Raw genomic sequence first — 26565 nt, forward strand, 5'->3', positions numbered from 1 at the left:
TGTTAATCCAATAAACTATAATAAACTATGTCACTGCTGAAATACTACTGTTTCCATAAGGCATGTTATATATTAAAAGGAAATTGCTACTTTGAAAGCTCAGCCAATGATAAATAAAACTCCAAAGAATTAAGAGTATGAGTTATGTGGCATTTATACATGGAGTTGCCACTGTGTCACCCTGCTAGTTCTTGGGGGTATACATGAAATTGCCTCTGTTCCATCATGCTAGGAGTTCTGGGGGTATTTAAACATGAAATTGCCACTGTGTTCATGTATATATTTCCTGAGGGTGTATCTGAAAAATGGAGAGTGGTTTATTGGGGTGTTTCCTAAAAATATTGCTGCAAATCTTTGCTTTACAATTTCCGTACTGAAAATATGATAAGCTGATTGTAGGTTCATAACAAAAACAATTTTAAAACCTGATGGTTAGCGGTAGTCATCAATCAAAATTGCCTAGGGCAGCACAAACTGTAAATACAGTACTGCCTACTGTGTGAATGTGTTAGAAACCTTAAACTGTAAGCTCCACTGGCGGGGGGGGGGGAGAGAGACTGATGTAACGGAACATGCAGACATTTCTACAGTGTGTGACAGAGGTTATACAAGTACCAGAACACACAAAAAAAATTATGACTAGATATTTTATTTTTTATTATTTACCAGGTGCCGAGAAAGTCTTCTGCTGTGGAGCTTGTAATACTGCTGGGCGCAGAACACTGCGCTGCTGCTCCTTAGGCTTCTGGCTTGGAAGACCTTTAAAAAGGAAATAAAGCAATGCACCTTTTTCCTCCACTGCATGTAGTTCCAAATTAATACATTTAAAAAGACAAAAGAACATAACCCACTTCACTTTGAAGGATGATATAATGCATACTCCAATAAGTACAAAAGGTGGTTCTGAAAGCAATCTATTGGTATATCTGTTTACAAAAAATCAAGCTTTCTTTTTAGAGACCTTGTCACCACTGATAAGAGTATACAATTAGAACTTAAGTGCCTGGAAGAGAGAATGGTAGGTCACTATTCAATATGTATGGTTTACTTGAGACCTATTTGTGAAAAAGAATTATTAATTTTCTGAAGTTTGAGGTCCTTGAAACCTCATTTGACAGTTTACTTATGAGTATTGTAGTTTATTAGTGGAAACATCCTGCATGTAATATACAATCTTTTGCCCAACTTAGCATTTTGGCATCTGCAAAGTCTTACTATAGAATGCTACATTTAACATGAAAGTTTCCTTTCAATAGCTTTGCAGCAATTACATTTTTCAGTTTAGTACACAATCTGTAATTATTTGTTTCCATCCGTTATCTCATTTTTTTTAAAATTTGCACAAAACACATAGTGAAATGGGTTGCAGACCATCCTTCTATACAAAACACCCTTTATCTGGAAAATCCAAGGTCCCAAGGTTTCTGGATGATATGTACCGTACCTGGTAGCGAATTTAAATGTGTGTAAAATTATTGTGTGTAAAATTATTACTTAAGAAGAGGGGGTACCTGAAACATGTTAATAGAGAAGAAAAAGAAAAAAACATTATGGCCAGTCAATCCATACACACACACACAAAATGCAATACATAAGATATTACCCACCCTGAGAGGCCCATTTACTAAGCTTGAGTGAAGGTTTCGAAGTAAAAAAAAAAACTTCAAATTTCGGACATTTTTTTTTTTTGGGTACTTCGACCATCGAATAGGCTACTACGGCCTTCGACTACGACTTTGATTCGAACTAAAAATCGTTTGACTATTCGACCAATCGATAGTCGAAGTACTGTCTCTTTAAAAAAAAATCTTCGACTACATTCTTCGGTAGTTTAAGCCTACCGAGGTACAATGTTAGCCTATGGGGACCTTACCCATTAGGTTTTTTTGATCGAAGGAAAATCCTTCAATCAATGGATTAAAATCCTTTGAATCGTTCGATTCGAAGGATTTCATCATTTGGTTCGATCGTAGGATCTGCGGTAAATCCTTCGACTTCGATATTCAAAGTCGAAGGATTTTACCTCGAGGGTCAAATTCGAGGGTTGATTAACCCTCGATATTTGACCCTTAGTAAATGTCAAAAAATTGCCCCTAAATGTCAAAAAATTGCCCCTAAAGAAAACAAGAAACCCAAGTGTCCTCATTGAAATCTAGTGATAACACACAAAATGTAAAAATATCATAATCATATCATAAAGAATTGCAAAATAAACTAGGAAATATATAAAATTACAATGCAGTACGCATGCCAACAAATATACATTGGTACAGAATAACCCCCCCCCAGTACACAATCTATTAGAAACATACTGGATAAGTCAAGGCACACAGGCATTGTGTGCCATTGCTTCCTTTATATTAAAAGCTTCATGCAACTGGAGTGAAGTAGCTGCCATGACTGCCCCCAGAATATATAGCGTTGCATTAGCACCGATTCAGTGTCAACGTGCACTGGCTTAACTACTGAAAAAGCATCAGAATACACTCAGACAGTTGCTGCTACATCACTATTATAAATTCCACCCACAGGGATTAACCATAAATATGTATAAATTAGTTAAAGGGATATCGTCATGGGAAAACATGTTTTTTTCAAAACGCATCAGTTAATAGTGCTGCTCCAGCAGAATTCTGCACTGAAATCCATTTCTCAAAAGAGCAAACAGATTTTTTTATATTCAATTTTGAAATCTGACATGGGGCTAGACATATTGCCAATTTCCCAGCTGCTCCCAGTCATGTGACTTGTGCTCTGATTAAATTCAATCACTCTTTACTGCTGTAGTGCAAATTGGCATGATATCACCCCCTCCCTTTCACCCCCAGCAGCCTAACAACAGAACAATGGGAAGGTAACGAGAGGACAGCTCCCTAACACAAGATAACAGCTCCCTGGTAGATCTAAGAACAACACTCAACAGTAAAAGCCAAGTCCCACTGAGACGGATTTAGTTACATTAAGTAGGAGAAATAACAGCTTGCCAGAAAGTAGTTCCATCCTCAAGTGCAGGCACAAGTCACATCACTGGGGCAGCTGGGAAACTGACAATATGTCTAGCCCCATGTCAGATTTCAAAATTGAATATTAAAAAATGTTTGCTCATTTGCAAAATGGATTTCAGTGCAGAACTCTGCTGGAGCAGCACTATTAACTGATGCATTTTGGAAAAAACATGTTTTCCCATGACAGTATCCCTTTAAATTGAAATCACAAGCTTCACAATGCACCCACCAAACAACACATGCTAGTGCTCACTGTGACAAAAAAAAATGAACAGAACATAAATCATTGTTAATGAGAAAAGTTCATTTTAAATCTCCTTATTTGTGGCAGAAGTCATCTTCCCATTTCTCTCTTTTAAATTCAAATCCACAATCAGACACAAAAGCATCCAAATAGTACAGCAGAAAGTTTTAATCCAAAAATAATGGATTTTTTTTTTTTCATTAAACAAAAACCATATGCATACAATTATCCTTATTTAAAAGAGAATACACCTACCGACAATCTATCGGGCGGATGATGCAAGAAGAGATATAAATGGCTGTATTTCCATAAGGCTAATGGCGCACAGGGTGCCCCTTGGTTTGTAGGAAAGTCTCTCGCAAGTGTGACAAAGCAATGGGAAAAAAACCTTACCATTGGGACCTGCTGGAATAACCATCGATAGGATGATTTAAATATTTTACATGCAGTAATTTGTCATCCATTGGGGGAAGTTCGATTTCTCATAAATGTGAGTGTCCCATGTGCCATTACCTTAAGGGAGAACTGTCCATCAAACCAGCCTCTCTCAAAACTTCACGTTCTTTTCAACAGAAAACCGATAACAGATGCTAGTAAGGCCTTTTTGTAATATCTGCCCCTGAGTTGTAGAATAGGTCAATAAAAATACCTTTTGCAGTGAAATGAGAGAAAGGAGCTTCTAGCAACAAGTGATGCTGTAAAAAAAAAACTGCACTAGGTGCGATAAGCACAGTCTATCCTCAACCTTTACTTTATTCAGCCCTTCTGAAAGTCACAAGATGAGTACAGATTTTTTTGCTAACCTTAACCAATCTGTGATCTCATCTGTTTTTGCTCAGAAACAACTAAATATATGATGCAATTTTACCCGAACACAAAAACCTACTGTAATGATCACCAGCATCGCTCATAAACTGAATGAGAGGTGTATATACAGTTGGTGTACCCTTGCATAGAAATATGCAATAATGGCTTTACAGTAAGGTTTTTAATAATGTGACTGGACTCACCAGGAAAAAATAGATATACCAACTTTAGGTCACTGACTGAGAAGAAAAGCTAGCCATACCTGCACTAGGTGCTTGTCCATGAATAAGGGTGGGGGGTTTTAACCTGAATCCACTGCATTTCTCCTCTGAAAGGCAAAGAAAGAAAAGCTATATATAGATTTGACCAAAAAATGCAAATTATTCGTTGAAGAACTAGAAAAGCAAAGATAATTAAAGTTTACGTTTATCTTTACGGTTTAGCATGCCTTTGCATTTTGTGCTAATAGTGGAGTTGCCTTGTAATTTACAAATTTAGCAGAACTTAAGGCGAGGTATGCCAACTTTTTGTGAGTATGGATTGCAAATGCAATAAGCATAAGTCGTTGAAATACACTGCGTTTTTAAGATGGTGCCAGGAATTTACAAAAGTTTGCGTCACTGCATCATTATGTGGGTACCTTAGAATTAGTGTACATCAGTATTAGTGGTGCCCTGCAATCATGATGTTTGTGTAATTACACAAACATAATTATGCAATGCATCACAAACAGGAAATTACTAAAATCAGCTTGGACCTGGTCGATAAAATAGTAGAGACTAGGTTAGGGATGCACTGAATCCACTATTTTGGATTCGGCCGAACCCTTTGCGAAAGATTTGGCCGAAATGTCGATATGCCATTTGGGGTAGGAAGGAGAAAATATTTTTTACTTCCTCATTTTGTGACCAAAAAGTCACGCGATTGCAAATATGCAAATTAGGATTTGGTTTGGCCAGGGGGGGAAGGATTTAGCCAAATCCGAAACCTGCTGAAAAAGGCTGAATCCCTAACCGAATCTTGGATTCGGTGCATCCCTAATTTATTTGCATTGTTTTTAACAGTAATAAAGCCAATCCTATTTTCAGGTCTGCAAGTTTTGAGACAAAATATTTTATTAATGATGCCCCAAAACCTAGTATTTTTCCTTTTCCAAACATGGTTTCTACCTATTTTCGAATCCTGCTGAAAAAGGCAGAATTCTGAACTGAATCCTGGATTCGTTGCATCCCTAGACTAGGCACTCGCAGAGTTTAAACAAAACTTTATCACGTGACATGTTTTTGGGCATAGCCCTTTCTCAAGTGTTACCCAGATCTACGGGCATGTAGAATAGCATCGGTATTGGGAAACGGCAGAAACAATCAATAGGTTCAACGAAAAGGGCTATAAAAAGAAACCTCTCCACAAAACAAACCATGAGGTAGGGGAAAACTCACAAACCTCGTTGCTCAATTATTCTAAAGCAGTGACTAATAGTTCCAAGAACCCCCTTTGCAAGTCAATACTATCGCAACAGCAACTAGGTTGAAAAGATGCGAGGATATTCTGGCCAATGCTACAGGATGGTAAATCACTTTCCAAGATTTGTTTAGAGCCCCCATGATTGTTATAAAAGGCCGTACTTACGGTGCATGTGCTGCTCTTCAGTAATAAAGGTGATTTTGTTAGTCACCCTACAAAAGGAAATAACATTCCCCTTAAAGGGGACCTGTCATCCAGATATGAAAAGCTATATAATACAAGTACTTTTCAAATTAACCATGAAACCAAAATATTTTTTATTCAAATTCCATACCTGTTATAAACCAATTTAAAAATCTCAGCAGTCAATCATATATTGCCTGCCATTCCTCTATGCCAGAGGCATAGAGGCGGAGAAGGCAATTACTTTCACTTTTCATTCAGCAAATCCTAGATGTCACTGCACTCTTCACATTCCCATTCTCTCCTCACCAACTAATTGGTTAGCCAGTGCAAGGACATGGACAGGAGGTGCCCCATTCTGGTGCATAAACAAGACTTTGGCATGATGAAAAGCTTGCCTTAATAATAATGTCCACAAAATGGCACCTGCCATTCTGGATTCAGAAATATCTTCTCATGTTCAAAGGACATGCGTAAATTCAGACAACCTCTGGACATTGTAAAATGCTTAGGTACAAATCATTGTATCGCTAAATAATTTTTGTCCTCCGTATTTAATAAGTGCACTTAATCTCTTTATTCTTTCTACATGGACAACATAACTGTTCTCTCAATTATTTGGTCTAATCTTGCACTGAAAGTGTTAACTCAAGGCCTGTGCGTGTTCTTTAGATAAACAGTCAAAGAAAGCTTACACATGAGCATAAAAATACAGTGACATCACAGACAAAATCTTCAACTATTTGGTAAAGTAGGGTAAAGATTTTTATACTTAGAAATATAGCGGTTTGGGAGAGAACGGTTACGCCAATCTATAAAGGTTAAATTGTATACATACAATTTATTCAAGAGTCCCAAGAAACATGGTTTAGAGTTGGTATAAACAAACAAAACAAAAACTTTTTATGGGCCATTCCATCATCAATTAAGATGTAAACTTTTGGTTCACCTTCTCTCGGTCTTGACAAAATCAAGTAAAGTAAAAAAAATTTAAAAAAAGTAAACCGCATTAAAAGTAGCCCACTGTACAGTTCCTTATTTATGATTTAACAACACTAAGGGGCCCATTTACTTAGTTCGAGTGAAGGAATAAAGGAAAAATAGTTCGAATTTCGAATGGTCTGCTTCGACCATCAAATGGGCGACTGCGACCTTCGAATCGAACTAAAAATCGTTTGACTATTCGATAGTCGAAGTACTGTCTCCATAGGCTTCCTAACAATTTCCTGATCGAAGGAATATCCTTTGATCGATGGATTAAAATCCTTCGAATCGTTTGATCCGAAGGATTTAATCATTCGATCGAACGATTATTCCTTCGATCGTAGGAATATCGGAAATATAGAAATTTTTTCATACTCACCGTAATTTCTATTTCCAAGTCACTTCCATGGCAGCATTCACCAACATGGGTTAATCCCGCCTATCAGGTCACTGGACAGGAAAGAGTTAACGATCGGTATAAATACCTTGCTCCTCCCAGCAATCCTCGTCTAGTAACAAGCTCCAGAAGAAGGGAGGGAAGTTGGTGAATGCTGCCATGGAAGTGACTTGGAAATAGAAATTACGGTGAGTATGAAAAAATTTCTATATTTCCCAAGTCACCCATGGCAGACAATTCACCAACATGGGATTTCCCCAAGCTTAAAGAAGGGAGGGACCATTATCGATCAACCAAAAAACTTTATTTAGCATGAACAACAGATTGCAAAATCTTTCCTGTAGCAGTCTGTAGCAGCCTGTCGTGACCTGGACAGGAAAAAAGACGAGGATTGCTGGGAGGAGCAAGGTATTTATACCGATCGTTAACTCTTTCCTGTCCAGTGACCTGATAGGCGGGATTAACCCATGTTGGTGAATTGTCTGCCATGGGTGACTTGGGAAAAACCTTCGACTTCGATATTTCGGATTTTACTTCGACGGTCGAATATCGAGGGTTAATTAACCCTCGATATTCGACCCTAGGTAAATGTGCCCCTATCTGTTCTTCATAAAACCATGCAGATGACTGGGGTTGCTCATTATACTAGACATATGTAAACACATTAAAACAAAAAGTTACAATAGCTCACATGCAGGAAATGCAAATGCACATAGCAAAATATGCAATATACCTGGCCCTCACTTTGAAAAAAAATGTCAGTACATGTGTTCTTTTATGCTGGGATGTGAAGTTCAACAAAAAAAATAAAAAAAATGAAAAAACACCATGTGTTACGCTTTGACACAAAGGTTGTCATGAAGAAATCATTTTTTGGCAGATACTTGGCAGCATGTCCTGGAAATAGGATGTTCTGACAAATAAGACAAGCATAATGTCAGAGCAGGCAGTGGTCAATGAGCACAGTAAGGAACAGGATACCGTTGCATTGTTTTCATGACTATTCTTGGAGGTTCTGGTTGTTCTCCGCCATAAAGGGGTGGCTCACCTTTACAGGAACTAACTTTTTTATGTAAAAACTTCCACCCCCCTCAAATAACAAATGTATCTTGGACAAAGTGAACGATTTTTATTGCTTTATACATACTGTAAATACCTAGATAAAATAACATTCCGGTTGTGAGCGGCATTTGAAAAAGGCAATAGGGTGACAAGCGTTCTTAGCACTTCTGCTTGCTCCAGCCTCCTACTAGCAAAACTTTGTTGTTAAAACTGGTTGTTTGCAGTAGCTGCTTTGGCTTCACAAAGGGTTTTCAGTCGCTCTATATCTTTCATCAGGGTGATTTACTTCTGTACCAGCTGCAAGAAGTAAGGCAACCCTAAATCTTCAGGAAGACAGAAACTGAGAGATCATGCTCTTTTCACTATCCAACCCTTTTAGAAAAAACTCAGGCTAAGGATAGTGCTACCACACACTCTCTCCCCACTACAAACTGTTTGATAAAAACAGAGAATAAGACAAGCAAATCCATTGTGAAGCTGAAGCCACTAACTTACAGTTTTAAAGAAAGAGTGGATACATAAGAGAATGTATGTTGCCCCATCGCCTTTTCAATACAGCACACAACCGAAAGAGGGATTTTATCTAGGTATTTATACTAGGGATACACCGAATCCAGGATTCGGTTCGGGATTCGTCCTTTTTCAGCAGGATTCGCCTGAATCCTTCTGCCCAGCTGAACCGAATCAGAATCATAATTTGCATATGCAAATTAGGGTTGGGAGGGAAATCATGTGACTTTTTGTCAGAAAACAAGGAAGTAAAGAAAATGTTTTCCCTTCCTACCTCTAATTTGCATATGCCAATAAGGGTTCGGATTTGGTTCGGTATTCGGCAAAGGATTCAGGGGTTCGGCCGAATCCAAAAATAGTGGATTCGATGCATCCCTAATTTATATATAAACAATAAAATAATTAACTTTGTCCAAGATACATGTGTTATTGGGGGGTGGAATTTTTTACATAAACAATTTTAGTGTCACTGGTCCTTTACGTTAAACTTTTATAGTTATAGAATGGCTAATTCTAAACAACTTTTCAATTGTCCCTTAATATATATTTTTTTATATTTTTTTTTTTTGGAATTATTTGCCATTTTTTTGCTCTCTCTTTTCAGCTTTCAAATTGGGGGTGAGGGGGGTTGACCCCATCTAAAAAAAACGACTGCATGGTAGGCTACAAATTTACTGCTATTGATCATCTTTTGATTCAGACTCTCTTCTATTCATATTCCAGTCTCTTATTCAAATCAATTTAAGGTTGCCAAACCTGCTGGACAAAAAGCTAAATAACTAAAGAATTCAATTGCTTCATTATACATTTTACAAAGGGACTAAGTTTTACCTGCAACTTACTCGCTGCTTTCAAATTAAAACTCACAAACTTGGTTTCTTAATTAGTGGTGAGTACAACTTTCCCTTGTTTGTTATAGTTCATATAGGAGCAGTGACCAGCTCCTTGTTGTAGCTCCCACCCCTTCCAACTATAGTCAGGTGATCCCACAGGTGGCTAATAAAAGGGCAACCAAGGGGGAGGCATTTTTAGTAGCTTAAGGCACAAAATGTTTCAATGTCCTTAATATATTGATAATGGGTTGAGTGAAGAGGATCTCGTATTTGTCTGTAATAAATTGTGCCTGCAAGCACAGAATAAATAAGACATTTTGATAATGGTACGGTAAGAAGACAAAAAGCCTAACTAATTAAGAAAATAAAACTTTATGAAACTACTGGACTTACAGTAAAGCAACTCACCTGGCTCAGAGTCTGAATTACCAGTGGAAGGTTGACAGAAGCTTGATGGCATGAAGACATTGTTCTTTGTCACTGCATACAAAAGAAGTATGGCTTACTGCAAAACCACTGAACAATTTCAAAAACAGTGTCAAATATTCTAACAGTAATGCTTAATTCAGTATACCCATACCATTTTGCCAATATAATTGCATATTAGATTTGTGAGTCAGGTAAAGCTGGCCATATAGTTTTAATAGGTTGCCAAAGGGGTGAACTTTACCCAATTTTTTCAACCATTGCCTGTAGTGGATTAACAAGTTAATAGAGGGCTCAGATGATTTTCAAACTTCAATTTGGCTTAAGTCTCGATTTATGGTCTAGAATTTGTTCAGGGCCCTTCTATGCCCATACAAGGGGGGTATAGTTATCAAAGAGTGAAGTTAGAGATAACCACAGTCCACTAGAATGAAATACTGCCTCTATCCATTAATTTCTATGGGATTTTTAAAGGCATATTTATCAAAGGGTGAAAGTGAAAATTTACCCTTTGATAAATTGGCCTTTAAAAATCCCATAGAAATGAATGGAGAGAGGTGGTATTTCACTCTAGTGGACTGTGGCTATCTCTAATTTCACTCTCTGAAAAATAGGTTTCTGATATTGTATTTGAGATAACCATTCACCAAGAACTTGAAGAATATTTAGGATTTCAAATATGCAACCCATATCTCATCTCGTCAAACCTGAACGCTGGGCTTGTAGGAATACACAGCAAAATGCCCCAAATATCACCATAACTTAACAACTGCTCTGTATCAGCTATGAATAAACTTAAAACGCTATGTTTAAAAGCATTAAGAGTTTTTGTGGCCACTTCCTAATGTAAATGCTTCCAATACCATCAGTGGGGTTACCATCTGGCTAAGTAAAGACCTTTACTACTAGGGTACATAATAGTGCTAAAAACATAAGAAATAAGCTATAGAATTTTAAAGGTACAATCACTTACCAGACTGGGAAGGAGGAAACTGTGAAAAGGATGAGGTTCGTTCTCGTTTAACAGGTGGGCAGTAACTATCTTCTCTGTCAGAATCTGAAGGAAATAAGTGAAAAATATTAAAAAAAATTGCTGCCAAACCAACAGTGGATAATTATAACATGCATCCCAGTGATATTTGTAAAATAACTGTGGCACATACAACTGTATCTAGACATGGTATTTAAAATAACATGTACTTATTCAGCACACTAATTGCAGAGTTCCAATCTGCCTCAACTAGTTGTGTTTTTATAGGTGATCAGTGGCAAACAAACCTAACATCCCAACTGTTATTGTAATTATTTTTATTATCCGCACCTCCTAACAAGTCCAGAGATGTGGATGTGCTGACAACTCCAGTAATTAGAATTTGTATTTGTCCACAAGAAAGAAACTCATAGAAGAGGTATTCATGCCGCACAATCCACATGAGAATATATTATGTAATATGATGTGTAATATCCACATGACAATACATTCTCATGTGGATTGTGCGACAAATAACTTCTTGGGAGTTTTTTTCTTGTGGACAAATAAACCTAAAATCACAATGAGCAGTGCCAAGCACTGGTTGCAATGGTGTAAAGGTCAACACTGTTGGACACTGAAGTGATAAGGTATTTCTCCAACATGTCTGGGTTTGAAATATAGCAGGATAACATTCTGCCAGAATGCATAATCCTATTAGTAAAATTTGGGGCAGGTGTAATAATGGTTTTTGGCATTTTTCATGGTCTCTACTAGGGCCTCTAGTTTCAGTGAAAGCAACCCTTGGGGCAGCATTGTGGCTCTGTGGGGAGCACTTAGATACAAAGTTCAACTGCAGCATGGGCACTGAGTTTGTAGGTTATCCTAGTGTCTCCCTGGTTTTTCTCCAGGTACTCCACCCCCCCCAAACATATAAGCAGGTAACTGGCTCCTGATAAAATTGTCCATAGTGTGCATGAATGCGAATGCGATAGGGACTGTAGCATGTAAACTTCACCGGGCAGGGACTGTTGTGAATGATGTATATTCTCTGCAAACATTGCATAAATGTGTTGGCACTATATAATAACAGATAATAAAGCTACAGCATGTCCCATGCACAATGTTTTGTATTGAATGGGTTTGCTGGCAGTGAAAGAGCTCTTCTGTCCAACAAAGTGCCCTGACCTCGACCTGATCTGAACACCTGTGGAAGGAATTAGAATGTGGACTACGAGCCCAGCCTGATCCTAAATATCAATGCCCAACCTCACTACGCTCAGTTATACTTGGGGAGCAGCCTGTGGTAAAGAGCATTTCCAGGATACTCTTAACATCACCTGCATCAACCCTATCCATTTTCCCAGAGTGCTTCAGACAATAGCACCTAGGCGATTTCAGCATACCATTAGTGTAAAATGATAATTTTACCTTCTTGCTCTGGACTGGAATCATCAGCTGATCTCTAAAAGAAAAAAAAAATTTGCATCATAAATCATTTTTCAAAGAGAATTTAGTATGTTTTATTTATTATTTTTGTACTTATCAGTTTACAGCAGCGTTCTTCCCAGAAAAGAAAAAAACTAAATAAAACTATGGGGGGGGGGGGGTTTGAAGTTACGTGCCTTCCATGTCTCACCCTCCCTTTTAAAACTTTTTGCAGAAGTGGATAGGACTGCAAGCTTTATTTGCACAAGAAACTCCACAGAAGCACAAGAAAGGACATAATAGCAGACCTACAGATAAGCATGCTTTTTATTTCATTGAACAGGTTTGGGACCGGTTATCCAAAATGCACGGGACCTGGGGTTTTCCGGATAACTGATCTTTCTGTAATTTGGATCTTCATCCCTTAAAGGAGAACAAAACCTGCAAACTAATAAAACCCTACCCCCCATAGCCACCCCTCCCTGTTCCCCTTCCCCCGCACAAGTGTTAATACCTGTAAGACTTAATTACCCCTCAATGCAGAGTCAGCGCAGCAGAGCGTACGGGCACCATATTCACCAGTTCAGGAATCAAAGGGTCCCTTCGGCAACTTCAGTGGCAGTCAGCGCCTTAGGGGCCTTAAAGACTTAGGGGTATTTACAGGTATTACCAGCTGTGCCGGGGGGGACTATGGAGGGTAGGGGTTTTTATTAGTTTGGGTGTTTAGTTCTCCTTTAAGTCTACTAGAAAATCATGTAAACATTAAATAAATCCAATAGGCTGGTTTTGCTTTCTATAAGGATTGTGTCTTAAATGGGAAATATCGCGAAATTGAAAATTGGTAAAAAGAATCATTGCATAAAGTTATTAAAATGTCTAAATATAATGTATTAAAAAAAAAAAATGTATAGTTTTTAAAATATTGAAGTCATTATAGTGAACACATGCCTAGCTGCTTCTCTCCTACCTGCCTCTGGCTAGCTCTGGCGTCGGAGTCGGGTTTCTCTGCATAACAACTCTGTCTTCTCTCTTATTGGCAATCAGTGCTGTCAATCCTAAACTGTCTGAAGGGAGCATCTTGAACAATGGCTCTGTTTGTTGTGCCCTGCTGGATTGATCCTTTTTTTTTTCTACAAAGCCAGCTTCGCCCCCTGCAGCCAGCCTCCTTACTTTTGTAGCTTTTAAAACTCTGTTTTTACATACAGCTGCTCTCCTTCTGCAGCTCCCCTTCCCTTCCAGCAAGTAATGTGAAAAGAAAGTTAGAGTCTGTACATTTACCCGTTTTAGATTAGGCACAATATGTATTCTTTGAAAATATGATGTTTTCTTGGGATAACTTATTTGCCACTTTTACCAAACAGTAACCAGGCAGTATGGTTTTTCTTGTAGTTGACTATATGTATTTTGTGGTCACACCCTCATTGCACCCCCGCCTAATGGTTTTAAAAAATAGTGGTGAGCACAACTTTCCCTTGTTTGATATAGTTATACAGGAGCAGTGACCAGCTCCATGTTGTAGCTCCCACCCCCCCCCAGCTATAGTCAGGTGATCCCACTGGTGTCTAATAAAAGGGCAGCCAAGTTTGGGAGTTTTGCTTTGAAAGCAGCTAGTAAGTTGCAGGTAAAACTTAGTCCCTTTGTAAAATGTACAATTAAGCAATTGAATACTTAATGAATCAGATGAAAATTAAGCGTAGGACTGGCCAGATATGGGATGACTTTGACGTAGTTGGCCAGCTTAAATATATTGCAATATATGGACAAACAATCCCTGTGTTGTTTAAAGGGTAAGGCATTTTTTAGTAGCAGTATGCACAAAATGTCTCTGTCTTAAATATATTGATAATGGGTTGAGTGCAGAGGACCTCTTGTAGTTGACTATATTTTTTTGGTAGTAGACATCTATGCCATGAAATGTGTATGCACTAACTTCATATTGGGGTCTCTATATACCAGTTATTTTGGTAAACCATTGCACAATGGGCATCAAACTGTTCAGTGGATCCCCTGCAATCATATTCAGGGTGCTTTTTCTTGGTACCTAATACAGTGTGGGATGTGCGCAGCAGCAAAATAAAACTTTTAAAGTGATTCTGAATTTTGATAAATTTTTATAAAAACTGCTACGTAGAGAGAGTAGAGAAACATAGTTACCCATTTTGGAATCAGCAGAATGTGTACTTTTCAAAAATATATGGCTTTCTGGGGTAAACCTACTGTTTCATAATTTTTTGACCTTGGAATCTAAAGTATGACGTCTTCTGCCTTCGTGCTTTCAAAATTTGGTAATATACTGCTAGGAGTTTTTGCTGTACAGAAGTCCTAAATCTCCCTAAAACTATACATATCTGGTATTGGTACGTTCAAGAGAAATGAGGCTTTCCAAATCAGTTGGATTTTCATGCGTAAAAATGTAATATTTTTCTGGTATAAATTCATATATTATGAAAGATAGTAATTTTTAATTTTTTTGGTATTTACAGAGGTGGAAATACATGGTTCTTCCAAAAAAAGATGTATAGTTTTCCTAGATAAACTAAAGGTTTCCCCTCAGAAAATGCCCCTAAAGTGATACAGCACAAAATTTTCAAAAACGTCTGGTATTTTGTGTAACTAAAATGTCAAATTCTGGGTTAATGGACTTGCTAGTAAAAAATATTGTTAAAACAGCACACATAATGGGTTATATTTCATTGTTTTCTGATTTTTGCTTCATAGTATTCGTATATGGTGCCCATAACACCACTTTTGGCATAGTCTGAGTGGAAAGTAGGTGTGGCAGGGCTGAGTGTGAGAGTGGAAGGTGGGAGAGGCAGGTGTACATGTAAGGATAGGTATAGCTGACAGTACCAATGCCAGTATATGGAACTAGCAATGCCAACGCAAGTGATTGCCTGAGGTGCTTGTGTATGGAAGTCCTGGTAACAATGCCAGTGTGTGTGGAAGTGCCAGTGGTTGTTCCAATCTACGGAAGTGTCAATGTGCGGAAGTGTCAGTACCAATGACAGTATGTGTGAAGGTGCAAATGGCAATGCCAGTGTATGGAAGTTTCAGTACCAATGGTAATGTGCAATTACCAATCAAACTGTATGTGGTGGTGCTATGAGAGTCTCTGTGTTTGGAAGTACAAATGTCAATGGCAATGTATGCGGTGGTGTCAATGTATGAAACAGCCTTGAAGTGTTTGAAGTACAAGTACCAATACTAGTGTATACAAAAGCCAGTGATAATGGCAGTGTGTATGGAAGTGCCAGTGTATAGAAGTGCCAGTGCATGAGGTTCCAGTACCAATGTGCGTGTGAAGGTGCCAGTGGCTATGCCACTGTATGTACCAATGACTGTGTGTAGTGGTGGCAGTGCCAATGTATGGAATTGTCTGTGTATGCAAGTGCCAGTGCTAATGACACTGTATGGAAGTTATAGGACCAATGGCAGTATGTGTGGAGGGACCAGTACCAATGCTAGTATATGTAGGTGTCAGTTAAAATTCCAGTGTGTATGGAAGTGCATGCCAGTGTAAAGATGTACCAATCAGACCATATCTAGCCATACAAGACTGGTATTAGATTCTGAAGGGAGGTGAGAGCTAAGGTAGGTTGGGGAGGAGGCAGAACATTCCTAGGGAGCAAAATACCTGAACTGTATCAATGTCCGCAGCCTGGGCTGGGATTGCTACCAGTGAATAATCCATATGCATGCAATTTTACAGGCTGCTCAGATCTTCCATACAGGGCTTATGTGCAAGCATGGAATAAGGATGATCTCTTGTCCTGTCCCAATTGGAGCGTTTGCCTCAGAAACACTACTATTGTTTACAAAATAAATTTAAGATGCTTGCTAGCCATGGAGGCAGATAAGCAGGTAATAGATAAATTAATACAATGGGTTTAGATACATGTAAAATAACTAAATCTATTGTACTCTACAGAGTTTATCTGCTATAAAACCTGAGCCCTTTAGTCCTATTTCAACTTTAATGAGTGCTCTGAAGCAAACACAAGCAAGTTACTGGGAGACTAAATCACACACAAACACACATACATTTATAGACAGAAAGAGGCTGATTTCAGACAAAGATGCTAATTTGTACCAGTTCAATTGCCCATATTTTGGACCGTGTAGTAAGCAGCCCATTCAAAATGAATTGCTGGCTGGTTGTTATTGACCTACAGAGACATATGCAAAATGTGAGGCGAGGTGCAATCTGCAAAAAATAGCTACATAATACCTTTTTTTTTTTTTAATATCTGTACAATATTTACCATGCTCTGTCTTGCCTTTGATCTGGGAGAGTGTGAACCTAATTCTGCCAATAATATCAGCATTTTCACACTATAAAAGAATAGCAGCCTTACTGTTCTCAAAATGAGATTCCAGAGAATGCAGTTGGAGTGTGGATGCTTTGAATTCAGCATGAAGAGGGTGGTACTTTGCTAGTTGCTAGTGGGGGTATAGCCACTCCCATTCAGCAATTGCTTGAACTGGCTCTCAGTCATTATTGAATGCCTTTCAAAAAGTAAGCATTTCTGTTAAATGAATATATTTGAGAATATTATTATTTTCATCCTATCTGTCCACTGGGAAAATTTGATTTTCGCAATAGTTCCCCTCCATAAACGAGCCGATAAAAGCTGCCAACAGACTGAGTCAGCAGCTTGTCGGTCAAGTACAAGGTACTGTTTTATTATTACAGAGAAAAAAAATTTGGATCATTTGATTATAATGGAGTCTATGGGAGACAGCATTTCCGTAATTTGGAGGTTTCCGGATAACGGATCCAATACCTGTACAAAACACATGGCAAATTCAAAAATAAGACCAGCAATAACAGGAATTTACTTTTCACCGTGGATTAAAATTGTACAAACGACATGACATTTTGGTTCCCATTGGGGATATTCATATAGTGACCAATGTATATATACCCACATTAGGGGAGATAATGCAGGGAATTAGATCTCATGCACTCGATTTAAAAGTGACCAGTGTAATATAAAAAGAATAAATGACAAGATAAACATAACGTAAACTAAAGATTACTCATGAGGAACAAGTCCTCACAGTCATAAATCGAATAGATAATATTATACTAATAGCATAAGTTACACATATATATATATATATATACATACATATACATATATATATATATATATATATATTAGGGATTCACCGAATCCACTTTTGGATTCGGCCGAACCCCCGAATCCTTCGTGAAAGATTCGGCCGAATACCGAACCCGAATTTGCATATACAAATTAGGGGTGGGAAGGAGAAAACATTTTTTACTTCCTTGTTTTCTGACAAAAAGTCATGCAATTTCCCTCCCGCCCCTAATTTGCAAATTAGGATTCGGTTCGGCTGGGCAGAAGGATTTGGCCAAATCCGAATCCTGCTGAAAAAGGCCGAATCCCGAACCGAATCTTGGATTCGGTGCATCCCTAATATATATATATATATATATATATATATATATATATATATATATATATATATATATATATATATAAAAATAGTAAATGGACCCGCACTCCAATGTTTTTGTGAAATAAAGTGTTGAACATGTAAAAAGCAACATGTTAATACATTTGTATAACTTTGCAGATCGGTCAGGAATTCTTCTTGAATGGATACAAAAAATTTTTTTTAAATAGGACACGTCTGTCACAGTTGAACACTGCCACTATCAGCACAATGGTGACACCTAGTGGTGAAATGTATATATTACTTTTTTGGTATCTAATACTATACAAATGTTCTGACTGCTTACTGTGGGGTTTTTTTCCTGCCTATGACGTCATGCTTGGTGCCAATTTCAAAACGGATTTAAACACTTGTTTGTACACCTGCTATTTATCCTTGAGAAAGGTCCCATTGTGGACCGAAACGTTGGATATGCACCTGTGAATAAAATTCAACACTTTTTTTCACAAAAACATTGGAGTGCGGGTTCATTTACTATTTTGTACTAGAAACTTTGACCAACGCACCCACATCGAAAGAAATCCGGTAAGAGTGCGCTCACCAAATTGACATATATATATAGATATATATATAGATATAGATATAGATATATCTATATCTATCTAGCTATCATGGAGGCGCACTCTCCAATCAAAAACAAAAAATGTGGACAAAATAGCAAAAAAAAAAAAAAAAAACACCGCACTCAACAGACTCAGTTAGAGTAACTGATTTTAATAAAAAGACAAAAGAAATTCCAACGTTTCAATCACATCATAGTTATCTTCCTCAGGGAAAAATACTAACAAGAGTGTAAGCAGTGCAAACCCTTAAGAACCAAATAAATCAAATAATAATAAAAAAAACATTTTTTTAGTTTGTATTACTGTACTTTATCCCAACTAAAAGATAAAATAATTAGCAGACTTAAATTTGAAAAACTGTACAGAATGTGGTAAACAAAAACCAAAAGCACGTTAAAAGGAGTGGATTTCTGAACACATAAGTAATGAGAGATGCTTAACTGTTGTAGCTAAGGATTTTCCTGATTATTCTGATAGATCATTGTTCTTTTTTCAGTTATTGTTTCTGAGCAACTAAATCCAAGAAAGGGTGATATGATGTCAATCCTATTGAGAAAAGAGGCCAAATGGATATTTTACCTTTAAGAGAACCTGTCATTCAGACATAAAAAGCTGTACAATAAAAGTGCTTTTTAGATTAAACATGAACCCAAGTTTTTTTAAATTAACACATCCATACCCATTATAAAAAGATATTTAAAATCTCAAATGTAAATCATATAGTCTGCCTAAGGCATAGAGCAGATCACAATGTCAAGAAACAACTTCAAGGACATTTGCCATTGACTTCTACATGACCTTGACAGGTTTGAGATGGCACATTTTCGGATTCAGATTTTTAGCAACTTTGAGGTATGATGAATCTCTTCAAATTGTAGGGGTTTTTTTCCCCCATGAAAAATTCAAGTTTTCCTCCTAAAAACCTCTACCAGAAAAAAATTAAGGTTTAATAAATGGACCCCATAGTGTAAGTGCAGTTTACTTCACAAACACAATTGAAAGGAATTTGGAATGGTTAGGGTGACAGGTCAACTTTAACACAAGACAACCTGAAGGAATGAATCCGAGTTTTGATGTGTTATGTTATAGTTATGCATCCCTAATTATGTGAATTTTATGGACTAGGGATTTATAATTAGCCTATGACTAAGCACAAAACGCTTAAGACCTTTTTTTTGGTCAAAGGGTGTTGGAACCTTTTAATAAAATATTAAAGGAAAACTATACCCCCCAAACAATGTAGGTCTCTATTAAAAGATAATGAGTAAAATAGCTCATGTGTAAAACCCTGCTTCATGTAAATGAACCATTATCAAATTATACTTTTTTAGTAGTATGTGCCATTGGGTAATCATAAATAGAAAACAGCCATTTTAAAAAATAAGGGCCGCCCCCTGGGATCGTAAGATTCACTGTGCACACATACAAACCACATGTAAGGTCACATGAGCCAATTAACAGACATAGTTCTGCCTTTTGCTTCCACACTTCTTCCTGTTACAGTTAGTGTTGTAGTATTTCTGGTCAGGTGATCTCTGAGGCAGCACAGATAGAGTCACGAAATGGTGGTCCAAGGCAAGAGATGTAAAAGGGCAATATTTATGTAAATATATATTCCAGTTTGGTAAGATTCTTTAATATGTCATTCAATTTGATATAAACTATCTGTTGCTTAAGTATTCATTTTGGGGGTATAGTTTTCCTTTAAGCAATAATTATTGACTGTGGTCCAGTTTGTGCCTGACAATTTCTGTAAGTTTGAACTAAGCGATCCTCCCTGAGCTGCAGGTCTGGGGCATGGGCAGCTGGACCCATGGTGTGCAGTGGTGAGTCTTCTTTACATGGGTCCTAGTTTCTTTTTCAAGTTTCAACCAAACAGAAAGACTATAAATAATGCTACATGGCTACTTATGACCCCAATGCCCCTTTAAACAACAACAAAAAAATCTGTTTTACAGAACATGCTTATTTGTACGGATCTGGAAATGTCAAAATTTACAAAAGGCCGGATAACATTTGGATACAGAAGAAAAGTAATAAGAGAAATTCTGCCACCTTCAGATACAGTAAGCATATAATGTGGTATGTACAGGTGTGAAAATTATCTAACATGCAATGCATTAATTATCAGACAAAAATGTTTTCATAGACAGATATACTAGGTAAAACATAAGCGGACGTACATCTTGTAATGTTGTGTTTATTATTAAATGTCATTTTACTGTGGAAGTAGACAACTTAGGAAATGCATAAGTATACCTCAAGGTATTATTAAAGCAGCGTTAGATCCTAAACTCAAGAGTATTTAAACAGGTCATATTGAACATGACATAGCCTGTTGCTCAGCATTGATTACAGGCAAAACGTTTGATTATTTGGTTCAAGTGCATACAAATAAACCATGTTCCAGATTCCCCTGGGGGTGGTGACGTGGATTGTTTACTTTTATAGAGAGGGACTTTTTGGACTTCTGCGGCACTGAGAGGTCTAAAAGTAACCGCAAAATTTGTTGTTATTTTTGGCTCCTGGCTAATCATAGTTAGTGTTAATGCATATGTAAACTGACAGAAGTGAGCATGTGAACCAATTTCTAGAGGAAATAGGGGCCCCCATTAAAACATCTATTTACACAGTAAGATCTAATGGGTTTGCCCTCCAGTTTCGAATTTTGCCCTACCTGCAGTTTTTTTTTTGGGGAAAACACTGTATCTATCATACAGTGACAGAAATAGATATAAACTTTTCAAAAGGTCTGTGGCATGTATATTTTGGAAAAAATATGAACATTATTATCCACATAGAATAGGGGTTCCCAAAGGGTAGATTGGGATCTACCAGTAGACCTTTAGCTGGTGATCAATAGATCTCAAGACAGTGTAAACAACTTGTCTACACCACACTACTATTTCATGCTTTTCATTCAGATATTTATTATGTTAAGTTTACATGAGAAATAGTGGTTTGTTAAATATAGCAATACACATGTTCTCATAAATCAATATTTAAGTAATATTTTCCATGGAATAGAATGCCAACAATACTTTTATGGATGTAGATCATAATGGGACATCACTAAAAGTACACCTCGCATTAGTAACGTATTTGCGCTCCTAACTGCGCTCCGCTCCAAATATATATTTTAATGCAAACTAATTTGAGACACCAGTCACTGTAAACAAAACTGCCTGCTTTTATTTATGCTCAATTATCAAACTGTAGATCTTGACTTGAGTTTTTATGAAATGTTTCAGATCATATAAAACTGCACTTGCATCAATCATCTTTGCTACCACAAGCCACAGAGTACACAAAATATTTTAAATATGAATTTCACCTCTCTCCTGTTTAAACAAATACCCCACATTCACATAGAACCCAAAATACTATTTGTAGGTTTAGAGACCTTGCAGGAACATATTTCTCTTTTAAAATTATAACCCTATCAAACTGTCAATGACACCAAAGTAACCCCATAGTGGCATCCTATAGTTGAAAGTTAGAGATCCTCGAGAATTCTGAATGTATGATTTTGCCTGCACTGTTAGAAAACCGCAAAGCGCTTCAGAAATTGGCTCAAACGTTGCGATTTATAAAACATTCTATAAAATACAGATACAGGTATGGGATCCATTATCCAGAAAGTTCCAAATTACAGGAAGCCCATCTCCCATAGACTCCATTTTAATAAAATAATTCACAATTTTAAAAACGATTGCCCTGTTCTCTGTAATAATAAAACAGTAACTTGTACTTGAGATATCACGAATCCTTACTGGAGGCAAAACAATCCTAGAGTTTATTTAATGTTTAAATCATTTTGTAGTAAACAAAAGTATGGGGGCCCTAATTACAGAAATATCTCTTATCCAGAAAACTCCAGGTCCTGAGCAAAATGGTGCTTATAGAGACAACATAATACAAAATATGGCGGTCATACAAGATTTTTCTACAGAGTACAGTGTCTGAAAAATTCAGCTGAGGTAAATAGGTCTTTGTGCACAAAAATACCAAACTAAAAGTTTGCTACAATTCCACCATTTAATTGGCTCCCTGCATCCTCCAGCTGAATTTTTCTGGCACTGTACTCTACAGAAAAATGTTGTATGGCGGCCTTATTAAATGCTCTTTCAGAGCAGTTTAAGTAAGAGTTCACTGGAAATTCAAAATGTTCTACAAATTTCAGGGATAAAGGTTACATACAATAATTTAAACAATGTCACTATTTCAGCAATACAGAAGGTTTAGAAATAGGCCAAAGAATGGCAAATTCTCTGGGTAAAACATACCTACCTTGCAGATTTTGTAAGAAAGGGCTTATTAGATTTCAGTCTACATATTTATAAGCATAAAACATAATCCAGTATTTTAGATTACAAAGTAACATCTTGCTTAAATGTTTTCATGCTGTTAACATTTTTAGCATGTATACATTTTGATAATGCTTTCTTTGTACATTAAAGACCTCCTCGTGGAAAGAAGACAATCGAATTACAACTAAATATTTAGTAAGCACATAAAGAGAGTTTATTACAGAATATAAAAACAAAACTGAAAGGCAGTAAACTAGAGATCCAGAGGAGTTTTACTGAAGAGTCAGTTAATGTGACATTCATATGACAGCTTTAGAAGCTTAACTTAAAATAGTCCTGACTGGGTCAAGCCTATTAAATATATAGTCTCTAAAGGCCTACGTATTTAGGTGTGGAATAGATACACCATTTGCAGTTTCAGAGCAGTTACTCATCCTTACCTTCTGTCCCTTGTCCTTCTGAAATACAAAGACAGGAGGCGCTATAGCAGGCTTTTCTAAAAGAAGAGAAAAATGCTTTAATAAGACCATCATGGAATGTGTGTTTACTTTGCAGGTATAGCGGTTATAAATAGGTCTACCACTACACAATCAATACAGAAAGTCAGAATTTAAGTGCATCTTTATTGAACAGCACAACTGATACAAGTTGTATATTTTTCCTTTTAAGCCTGGCAACTGATTTGTGAACACACAAAGGGGTGTTATATGTGTACAGGTATGGAATATGTTATTTGGAATTTTGCACATTAGACTGGGTAGAATTTAGGGATGCACCAAATCCACTATTTTGGATTTGGCCAAACCCCCGAATCCTTTGTGAAAGATTCGGCTGAATACCGAACCCTAATTTGCATATGCAAATTAGGGGTGGGAATGGGGAATTTTTTTTACTTCCTTGTTTTGTGACAAAAAGTCACACCATTTCCCTCCCCACCCCTAATTTGCATATGCAAATTAGGATCCGGTTCATCCGGGCAGAAGGATTCAGCCAAATCCTGCTGAAAAAGGCAGAATCCCGAACCGGTGCATCCCTAGCAGAATTGAGCTGCCACGACATGTATCTGGATAAAAATGGATAATGGTTTTCAATGGAAGTGATAATAGAATCTACGTTCGACCAGGTATAGGTTCAGGATCTAATATACACAATGCTTAGGACCTGGAGTTTACTTGAGTGAAGCACTGTGCATTAATGCTGCTAAACATTAACAAAAAAAAACCCAATAGGATGGTTTATTTAGTTTCAACTGCAAAAAAAATGTAAAAAGCAAATAAAAACAAAGTTCTGCTTGTTCAAATAGAACATTAGGGAAAATGCAGTGGATTCCATACCTATGAAATCCACTCAACTGGCAGTTAAAAAAAAAAAAAAATTAAAAAAAAAAAGGTTGAACTTGATGGACGTGTCTTTTTTCAACCTTACTTACTATGTTACTATATCTGAAAATCTCTTTGTGAATAAAATCATTAAATTTTTCCCTTGCCTTGTGCCCTCTTTATAAAAAAAAATGCACCATTGTGGGGGGGGGGCACAGTGCCATTACTTTACTTACCTTTCCAAGATGACCCCCAGTGCAGATAAAAACTTGCACATGCACAGTAGAGAAAACTCCAAAAAGTCTGAAGAGGAACTGGGAAACTTTAAGTAAGATGGCAGCGCGGAACTGTTCTTTCCCCCCTCTGTGGTGTTACATTTTTCTTCCTAAAAGCAACCCCAGAAATCTTAATTTTCAGCACTGTGCATACGCTTGCCCAGGGAAGCCTTTGTGGAGCTCAGCAGAAAATACTCTGACACAATGCTGGGGTGCTAGACCAGGGTAGGTAGTTATTAGAATTAAAGGGGGTTATCTTAACAGCTTGACACCCCCAACCATTTTACTTTTTGTTCTCTGTCCAGACATCATGTGCCCTTTATATGGATAAATATGAGCTGGGCCCTTTGTCAGCAAATGCTCATCTAGCAATGGTAAGGTTAGAAACGAAACAATGTATTTTGTTTTTACAGCTTTTCCAGAGATAAGCCCCATACAAAGGCCAATAAGCTACCCACTCAGGACTGGAAGTGCTGAGTCAGTAGCTAATATCAAGAATGTTCTGAATATCAGGACCAACAAATTTAGCTAGTAGCACAAACGCAGTGATCTCGAGTAGGATGTCAGCAGTGGTGTCCTGGAAGTTCTTCTGCCAAGCTGGTTTCATACAGCAAACAAAAATGTGTCTTTCCTAACAGCTAGTAGCGGTCAATTATCTGTCAAAGGATTTTTTTTTTGTGCTAGGAGAAGTAAACAAAGCAATAGACATGGCACTCATAGCTCCGATAGCCTACACAGAAACAAGCAATTTTGTAGTTGTGAATGGTTCTTCATATAGCAAATTCTCTAGTCAGATAGAACTTTAGAAATAAGACACTGCCATCAAAATGTACAATCTTTATTAACAGGGGAAAAACACTTGTTTTCACTTTTATTGTAGTAGATCACATGCAAGAGAAATACTCAGAACAGAGACTAATTTACACATTTATTTAATAATTTAGAAGAGCTGTCATGATATTTGCCCTGGCAACATATAAAACCTCAGACTGAATGGAAGAAAAATGGAACGCAAATGGGAATTGCTGATCAGGGATGCCCAGCTGTTTCTAAACATCTGCCAGAACAGCAGGAATACTTTACCTTGCTCATAATAGTATAGAAATATACACGTTTTTAGATTATAGATTTATAAATTAAAGGGATACTGTCATGGGAAAACATGTTTTTTTCAAAACACATCAGTTAATAGTGCTGCTCCAGCAGAATTCTGCACTGAAATCCATTTCTCAAAATAACAAACCGATCTTTTTTATATTCAATTTTGAAATCTGACATGGGGCTAGACATATTGTCAATTTCCCAGCTGCCCCTGGTCAAGACTTGTGCCTGCACTTCAGGAGAGAAATGCTTTCTGGCAGGCTGCTGTTTTTCCTTCTCAATGTAACTGAATGTGTCTCATTTAGACCATCATTTAAAGTTTTGTACCAAGTAAACAGTCAGGACATATTAAAACGCACAGTAAAACAATTGCCTCGTCTCTGTGGCTAGGTCATTGCTACAGAAAGTGAATATCAGCTTCGGGATGGCTCTTAAAACTTGACAGGGGGGGGCTCAGTTCTCGAACCGGCGTGGTAGGATGAAAAGCATCCAGGCCGCTATGAAGCCTGGGTCTCTACTGAGCCGCGCCCCCCTTCTGCAGTGTATAATAAGAGACAGAAATGGTCCTGCGAAACTGCTATCATTCCCTCTGCTATAACTTCAAATACTCCAATTAAACACGAAATATCTCTTGGTCTGAGTCACCCCAATCACTTCTAACTCCGCCACTTACCTTCGTTTGCCAGATCCGCCATTTTACCGCCTCAGCCGCTCCCACAATGCTTCGCGGACGCTTTCACAGCCAAGGGACGGGGTCTTCTGGGCGGGAACTACAATCTTGAATCGTCGAAGTCAAGAGCATGCGCTGGTCCCAGCTGCGCCGCAATAATACTACGTTGCTTGGGCCTTGTCAATACAGGCTTTAGCTAATACGCATGCGCTTATGACATGATGTTGAGGGCGTGCTTTAGAGAACTGGCGCATGTTTAGTATTCTGGAACATGAACGTTACGTTATTTACTAACAGAAAGAGTAGGACGTCTTTATACGCCGCGACCTCTTACCTTCTTTGCTTGTATTTGGAATGATGCGGAGGAGGTTATTATGAGTTAACAGAGTTTTCAGAGTGCATTGGTTAATGCTCATGAAGAAATTTTTTTTTTATTTTTTAAATCTTAAAATTCTGCATTTTTCCAAGGCAATACTTGGCATTGTGCTACCACAAAAAAAACTTGTGTTCTTGTTCAAAGACTAGACACT

At 37.5% G+C, this 26565-nt stretch overlaps 1 protein-coding gene across 4 annotated transcripts in view; it reads right to left on the bottom strand.

Moving 5' to 3' along the window:
• ranbp3.L (RAN binding protein 3 L homeolog) overlaps window positions 1-26222 on the bottom strand; it is a 42464-nt gene extending 16242 nt beyond the window's left edge. Inside the window, 7 exon segments of one of the 4 annotated variants that reach the window (NM_001091916.1) lie at window positions 667-759; window positions 4319-4384; window positions 9898-9969; window positions 10889-10972; window positions 12317-12350; window positions 23111-23166; window positions 26039-26091. In NM_001091916.1, the coding sequence (NP_001085385.1) occupies window positions 667-759; window positions 4319-4384; window positions 9898-9969; window positions 10889-10972; window positions 12317-12350; window positions 23111-23166; window positions 26039-26060 (427 nt within the window). In that variant the 5' untranslated portion in view covers window positions 26061-26091. 4 annotated transcript variants of the gene reach the window in all.
• Between the last annotated feature and the right edge of the window lie 343 nt (window positions 26223-26565).

This window comes from Xenopus laevis, chromosome 1L, assembly GCF_017654675.1.
Source record: "Xenopus laevis strain J_2021 chromosome 1L, Xenopus_laevis_v10.1, whole genome shotgun sequence".
Taxonomy (NCBI): Eukaryota; Metazoa; Chordata; class Amphibia; order Anura; family Pipidae; genus Xenopus; species Xenopus laevis.